The following is a 7,555-nucleotide window of genomic DNA, read 5'->3' on the forward strand; positions in this document are numbered from 1 at the left end:
AAGGGAGGCCTCGCTGACCACCCCCACCCCCCCAAAAGCTGCTCTTAAACCATTTCCCCACGACAAAGGCCTGGCCTTATCTGAGGGAGACCCCTCTAGCGCTTCTTTGGGGAATGGAGGTCTGGCTTCTCCATCCCTACCTGATGAGGGAAGTAGCCGGAAGCTTTGCTCACTGGGAACAGAAAGAATCTGCCTCCCCAGACACCCTGTGAAATGGAGCCTGGGCGCTCCGGCTGTGACAGGGGTAGCAGGAAGGCTCTGCTGGGAAGGAGTCCCGGGGGATGAGGTATGTGTGAGGTAGGTTGTGAGCTTCAGAAGGACGTCCTAGGCCGAGACCAGAACACACCAAGGCTCAGAGGCAAAACCAGCTGGTCGTGCTCCAGGAGCTGTGAGGGGGCTCTGGGGAGGGGAATGGGGGTGGGGTGTGTGGATGAGGCACACCAGAGCGAGATCTTGTTGGGCTTCTCATAGCAACCACGACTCACAGCAGGCCCGAGTGCTTTCTGAGAGACGTTTATTCTGTGTGTGTGTTTTTTTTACCTCGGTCATTGCCAAGTGTGACAGAGGAAGCTCTGGACTGCAGCTGGAAAAGGAAGACAAGAGGAAGGAGGGGCTTCCAGGGAGCGGCTAGCTACTTCTTCTCCTTTCTCTCCTGTCTGCTTTCGACTTGCTTGTGGACAGTATAGCCCAGAAGAGCCCCGATCTTGGCCATGAGGGCACTGCCACCGCTAGCACCTGTAACACAAATGACAGCCGGGTCCCTTGGGGCCCAGGCACCAGGCCCAGGAATCCAAATGTGGGGAAACAACAGGTCAAGCGTACCCTTTTTATTTCCAGCTAGAGGAACAGAGGCCCAGAGGGGACAGGACTTCTGCGAAGGGACTCCCATTGCCACCCGGCCAACTTGCCATCTCAAATCCGAGATGAAAATGACAAAAATAAGAGCGCATTCTCTTCATGTCTGCAGCGGACACGCTGTGCTATGGGTAACGCGAACCGCCTCCTTGGTGGAGGCCTCGGTGGCTGCTGGTGCTTTGCAAGTGAGATATGTCCACCTTGTCCCCGCCATGTGTGACAGGACAACCTGTCACGACCCTGTGACATGTGAGAGGACAGCCGTCTCACAGCACAGGACTGTTGCTGGGCTTGCCCACCCACTTCCTCTCCCACCGCTGGGGGTGTGGCTCCATCTGCGTCTGCCCACTGCCCGCTCCCCGCTCCGAGAAGGGCCCTGGCCTCTTGGGCCGCTTCTTGCGGCTGTTGTCATCCAGAACTGAGGGAAGATGGAGGGAAAGGCAGAGGGGCAGTTTGTCAGGGGTGGTTTTTCTGAAGGATGTGGGAGGCCTCAGAGAGAGGGAGAGAGGGAAAAAGAAAAAAGAAAGGGCTGGATGGGGAGACAGAAAGAGAAGTGAAAGCAGGTTTTTCAGAAGCACCACTCTGTGCTCTGTATCTTTCCCCATTAAGATGCTCAAGAAATGCAAGACCAGGGTGAGCAGGACTTTGAATTGGGTCACTTCTCCCTGGTTCGTTGCCACTCTGATTTTCTGGGCTGGATGAGCTTCATAAAGTGTTAAACTGAGGATGCTTATCCTGGTTAACGGGGAAACTGAGACTTGTGACTTGGCCAGAGCATTGGTGAGGCCTCTGTCGTTACAGGCTGAAAGTGAGAAGGCCTGCTGACTGGGTTTGAATACTGGCGGTGGTACTAACTATATGGGAGAATTGGAGTCAATCCCTTAATCCCCAGGTGGGTGCCTCAGTTTCCCCACGGTGTGTCGAGCCGAGTTAGGCAGTGAAAAGGGCTCAGGACAGTAAAGGAGGCCCCTGGCCTGGGTGTTCCCGCCTCCAGGAGCCCTGCCCGCACTCACCCAGGCTCTGCAGCGTGGCCACCAGCCCCCCGGCCGGCACTCCGCCCCCGTTCGCCACGGCCGACCAGCTCATCAGTGAGGCGGCCACCGAGTTGGCAGCGATGCCGGTGCTCGCGAAGCCCAGCATGGGCAGTGCCGCGGCCATGAGTCCTGCAGGAAGAGGAGGGCGGTGGGTGAGGGACGCCGGCTGCAGGGCCCGCCTGCATCTTCCCCGGCTCCCCAGCCTGCAGACCTACCACCTCCGAGGGCCATGTAGGTCACCGTGCCCCAGAAGCTCGAGTCGCTGTTTTCCTTTGAGCATCTGTTTTCGTCTGGAAGGAGAATGGACAAAGCCCAGTGGGGAGCCAGGTCCCCTATTCTATGCCGAAGCTCCAGACCACCCGGACAGGTGGGACCACCATCCTCCCATTTTGGAGAGCCTCAATGAAGGATAGCGGCTTTTCGCAGGTCGCCGGGCCTGGCACAGAACTGGCTTGAATACATTTCGAGAGAATGGACGAACGGACAGAGCAGGGATTCAAACCTGGGGCTCTGGCTACAGGGACCACCTCCCATCCCCACCCCTACCCCCACCCCCGCCGCGCTGTCCGTTGGAATAGCTCCTCTCATTCAGAGGCATGCCTGGGTCTCTAAACGAGGGATCCTGAAACTCTCCGCTTCTTAATCCTTAGGTGTCCCAAGATCCTTACCTTCCTCCTCGCAGCAGCCGCAGGTGTAGAGTAGCAGGTAACACAGGAAGAGCGATACTGCCTTCTGCCGCATGGTGGCGCAGCTCAAGGCTTTGTCACCGTCCCTGGGACAGGGGCAGAGGAAAGAGACGGTCCTCTTATTGGAACCACGCCCGTTCGGTGGTAATTCCCACAAAAAGCATCAAGATGCTCTGGACTGAGCCCAGGGTCACCTCTAAGGAGCCGCAGGCTTTTCGTTTCTTTGCTGCACCAGCGACGCTGATGTTTCTGCCACTCTAGTGGTCGTGAGAATTTTCTGGCTGTGTGACCTTAACCAGGATACCTGGGACTTCTTTGAACCTCAGTTTTCTTAACTCTAAAGTGGGGGTGTTAATAGAGCCTATTTTAGGGGGTGGCTGTGGATTTTGCAACTGTGCACCATTGGATCTCTAGCATTTAGAACAGGACCTGTCACATAGGGTTTTCTAAACAATGGTTGTTGATAGATTTATTCTTCTAGTGCATTGAATATGTACAGGCACCAAATACTGCCTCAGATTAACTTCATTTTTCAGAAAGCAGAAAGGGATAAAGGAACTTGCCCGAGGTCACTCCCAAATCCTGCAGCCTAGACACACACTCAAGACCGTCAGAATCTAAAACTTATGCTCTTTCCATTACACCACAAAATAAAAACACAGTTCCCTGCCCCCACCACAGTTTACCTTTAATGTGATCTTTGTCCGTTCAATGCATTTTCCTTGAAATAAAAACAAGCAAGCAGAAATCCCCCAAAACTTACCCTGGACTGAGCACTTACTCAACACTTTATGGCACAAGGTTAATTATACCTATAACAACCTCATGAAGTAGGTACCATTGTTCTCAACCACATATAAATAAGGAAACTGAAGCTCAGAAAAGGGACACTCCCAAGCCTACCCAGTTAGGGAGAAGCAGAGTAAAGATTTAAAGCCACAGTTAACTGATGCCACACCCACACTTTGAACATCTGCTTCGGATCCCTTCGTCTATCCTCAAAGATAAACTCACCATCACATTAGATCCTATAATAAAGGGGTTTCAGAAATCATCCAGTCCTTTGGGCAGGTAAAGTAGCTTGATCCTCATTTTTACAGAACTGAAGCCCAGAGAAATGGAGTGACAGGGTTAAGGCCACAGGCCGCTGACACAGCACCTAAAAGCTAAATCTCATGACTCTTGGGGGTTTTTGCAATCCAAGCCCCTAAAAGCCCACCAACCCATCCCTTCAGACCAGTCTTAGTCCGGGACACTCAGGAGTATAGCCTCCCTGAGGAATGGGCATTCTAGCTCTTATGGAATGAGGCTCCCAGGCAGGCAGTCTGGCAGAGGTTGGCAGCTTGACACTCATACCTTATAGCTTCTGGGTTTACCTTGGAGGAGAGCAGAGAAAGAATCTTCCTGCCTGGATGGAGCCTGCTGCTAGAAGGGAGCAGCAGTGAAGTAACAGTCCTCAGGCTGGTTTTTTATCACCCTTTCAGATTGCCTCCAAGTGGCCAATCAGTGTCAGAGTTTCTAGTTTCAGTTTTTCGTTTCAGTTTCTCGAGCCCTGCATCAGCTTTTCTCCTCCCTTCCAGTTCTGCTCAGTGACAGCATCTCTGCTGAGCTGCTTTGTGGCTAAAAGACATAATTCAAGCTGGAGACTTTCTGAACAGCTCAGAGTATTCAAAGCAGGTCAGACTAGACTGGGATCCACAGTCCTACTGGGCTTAGTGAAGCCAGACCACCAGCTCCTCCTAAGGCAGAAAGTCTCTGACAATTTAATAGAATTAATAATAATGCCTACCATTTATTGGGGAGCTTCCCTGGTGGCTCAGAGGTAAAGAATCCACCTACAATGCAGGAGACTCGGGTTTGATCCCTGGGTCGGGAAGATCCCCTAGAGAAAGAAATCACAACCCACTCCAGTATTCTGGGAATACTGGGAAATCCCATGGACAGAGGAGACTGGTGGGCTATAGTCCATGGGATCACAAAAGAGTCAGACATGACTTGCATGCATGTGTGCTCAGTTGCTTCAGTTGTTCCCGATTCTTTGTGACCCCATGGACAGTAGCCCACCAGGTTCCTCAGTCTATGGAATTCTCCAGGCAAGGATACTGGAGTGGGTTACCATGCCCTCCTCCAGGGGATCTTCTGACCCAGGGATTGAACTCGCATATCCTGCATCTCCTGGACTGCAGGCAGATTCTTTACTGTTGAGACACCGGCGAAGCCCCAGACACGACTTAGTGACTAAACAACAAGTCATATATTGAGCACTTGCATCCAATCTCACAACAGTCTTGAGAAGTACTATCACTGCTTATAATCGTGTTTTGCAGATGAGGAGATTAAAGATTGTGGAAATTAAATCATTCCATTGTTCTCTCAACCTGGCTGCTTCTGGGTGATGGGTATATAGTAACACCAGTGAAGCCCGTGTTCATGAGGCCATTGTCTCAGATCCTTTGCCATAAAATGGGTCTTCTTGCCTTGGGTATTGGATTGAGCATTCTTTCAACCTCTGGATGGTGATGACTGAAGAATTAGAAATGCCACCCATATTTGGAGTAAATAACAATTCCAGCTTTTGGGGGGGGGGGGGCTACAAAATCACTGCAAATGGTGACTGCAGCCATGAAATTAAAAGACACTTGCTCCTTGGAAGAAAACCTATGACCAACTCAGACAGCATATTAAAAAGCAGAGACATTACTTTGCCAACAAAGGTCCGTCTAATCAAAGCTGTGGTCTTTCCAGTAGTCATGTATGGATGTGAGAGTTGGACTATATAGAAAGCTGAGTGCTGAAGAATTGATGCTTTTGAACTGTGGTGGAGAAGACTTTTGAGAGTCCCTTGGACTGCAAGGAGATCCAACCAGTGCATCCTAAATGAAATCAGTCCTGAATATTCACTGGAAAGACTAATGCTGAAGCTGAAACTCCAGTACTTTGGCCACCTGATGTGAAAAACTGACTCATTTGAAAAGCCCCCGATGTTGGGAAAGATTGAAGGCAGGAAGAGAAGGGGACGACAGAGGATGAGATGGTTGGATGGCATCACTGACTCAATGGACATGAATTTGAGTAAACTCATGAGTTGGTGATGGACAGGGAGGCCTGGTGTGCTGCAGTCCATGGGGTCGCCAAGAGTCGGACATGACTGAGTGACTGAACTGAACTGAACAATTCCAGTAAGGATGAATCATTGCCTTCTCCAAGCTGGAAGGGGGTTGATGTAACTGACCTGCACCCAGGTGACTGGCTGCTCTCCCTAACCAACGTTTCTGTGCAGCTGCCTGCTGCTTCCTGGTTGGCTAGTTGTTGGCAGTTGTTAGATCAGCCTCGATGAAAGGGGAGCCCAAGTTGTTAGGTGCATTCATAGCCTCCATCCTTGCCACTGGGGCCATCCTTTTATGGGTCTTTTGCAAAATAGCAGGGTGGCTAGGTTTAGACGATGGTTGACTTCCACAAGGTGGGACATCTGACCCTCTGGCTGGAGAGCCTCGATGGTCTTTGGTGAGTATTAATGCGAGACACAGAGATCTGCATGCCTTGCACCCACTCCCAGAAGTCCATGTATATGCCCCTTACCCTGACCTGCTTATGTCCGAAATCCCACCCTTCCTCTTCTGTGCCCTTGACCAACTAGCCAAGTCATTTGCTAGTTGGTAGGAGCTAGTGTATGTCTGTGCTTCAGCCCATGGCTTCCTTCACACAGAGGGAATGACAAAGTATGTTGCTTGGAGTTTTGCCCCCAGGGAGGACTGACTGCTGTCCTTTGGGGATACTCCTACCTGGGGTTATAACAGAGTGGTCCATTTCCATCTGGTGCCTATTCTGTTGTTGTTCAGTCACTAAGTCATGTCCAACTCTTTTTGACCCTCATGGACTGCAGCACTCCAGGCTTTCCTGTCCTTCACTATCTTCCAGAGTTTGTTCAAGTTCATGCCCATTGAGTTGGTGATGCTATCTAACCATCTCATCCTCTGCCACCCTCTTCTCCTTTTGCCTTCAATCTTTCCCAGCATATTCGCATCAGGTGGCCAAAGTACTGGAGCTTCAGCTTTAGTATCAGTCCTTCCAGTGAATATTCATGGTTGATTTCCTTTAGGATTAACTGGTTTGATCTCCTTGCAGTCCAAGGGACTCTCAAGAGTCTTCTCCAGTACCACAGTTCAAAAACTTCAATTCTTCGGCCCTTAGCCTTATTTATGGTCCAACTCTCCTATCTATACATGACTACTGGAAAAACCATAGCTTTGACTAGACGGACCTTTGTTGGCAAAGTGGTGTCTTTGCTTTTTAATACTCTGACTAGGTTTGTCATAGCTTTCCTTCCAAGGAGCAAGCATCTTCTGCCTACAATGATCTATCTGTAAAATGTATTCTACTCTCTTCCTCCTTTATCAGTTGGTTGCAGGGAATCCTCCATGAGGCCATAGGTATGAGTTAAAGAAGTGTCAGGTCCATAGAGTTAGATGTCATGGGAGTCTGAGATGTCTGTTCATTTGATTTACTCATGCCTCTGGATCCTTTGAGCATAGCCTTGAATGTGCCACTTCCATCATGTTGGATTGCTGCTGTGCCCATCTGATAACATTTAGCTTTAGATATATAGCCACCTGACCTCTGGTGGTCACATGCTCAGTCACTACTGGGACCCAGAAGCACAGAAGAACCTTTTTGTTCAAATGGACCATGGTAATTATGACCTTGCTCCAGAATCCTAGGGGTCCTCACTGCAGCCCTTCTATCTGAGCTTTCAGAGACTCCCCACAGAAACTATATCCACCACAGATTCCTCCAGCAACATTGTCTCTGCAGGATCATATAATCCAAAGTGGCAGCATTGGCTGTTTTATGATCTGAACCTGCTATAAAGCCCTCTTTTGGTCTGGGCGCCACTCGAAATTGGCAGCTTTCCAGGTCACCTAATAAAGGGTTGGAGAAGTACTTCTAAGGGGGTATATTCTGACTCCAAAATCCAAAGAG

General features: G+C 50.2%; 1 protein-coding gene across 3 annotated transcripts; it reads right to left on the minus strand.

The window, feature by feature from the left end:
• Positions 1-497: 497 nt before the first annotated feature.
• IFI6 (interferon alpha inducible protein 6) lies at positions 498-4,060 on the minus strand. Of its 3 annotated transcripts, XM_070459011.1 has the most exons (6): positions 3,952-4,060; positions 2,558-2,661; positions 2,105-2,179; positions 1,869-2,018; positions 823-911; positions 649-735 (listed from the first exon to the last, which is right to left on the minus strand). In XM_070459011.1, exons 2-5 carry the CDS (start codon positions 2,628-2,630, stop codon positions 838-840), a joined length of 372 nt encoding a protein of 123 aa, XP_070315112.1. In that variant the 5' UTR covers positions 2,631-2,661; positions 3,952-4,060; the 3' UTR covers positions 649-735; positions 823-837. The 3 variants fall into 3 exon arrangements, with proteins under 3 accessions (XP_020764790.1, XP_020764789.1, XP_070315112.1); XM_020909131.2 differs by lacking the exon at positions 823-911 and having other exon boundaries at positions 498-735; XM_020909130.2 differs by lacking the exon at positions 823-911 and having other exon boundaries at positions 498-735; positions 3,932-4,050.
• Positions 4,061-7,555: the final 3,495 nt, after the last annotated feature.

The sequence above is a fragment of the Odocoileus virginianus genome, chromosome 30 (assembly GCF_023699985.2).
Source record: "Odocoileus virginianus isolate 20LAN1187 ecotype Illinois chromosome 30, Ovbor_1.2, whole genome shotgun sequence".
In the NCBI taxonomy this organism is placed as follows: Eukaryota; Metazoa; Chordata; class Mammalia; order Artiodactyla; family Cervidae; genus Odocoileus; species Odocoileus virginianus.

Bases quoted from the DNA above. Each gene is read 5' to 3' on its own strand.
- IFI6 (XM_020909131.2), bottom strand. From the start codon at position 2,630: ATGCGGCAGAAGGCAGTATCGCTCTTCCTGTGTTACCTGCTACTCTAC. The intron at 2,180-2,557 runs GTAAGGATCTTG...TTCTCCTTCCAG, and splicing joins CGGCTGCTGCGAGGAGGAAG to ACGAAAACAGATGCTCAAAG. The intron at 2,019-2,104 runs GTAGGTCTGCAG...CTCTTCCTGCAG, and splicing joins CTACATGGCCCTCGGAGGTG to GACTCATGGCCGCGGCACTG.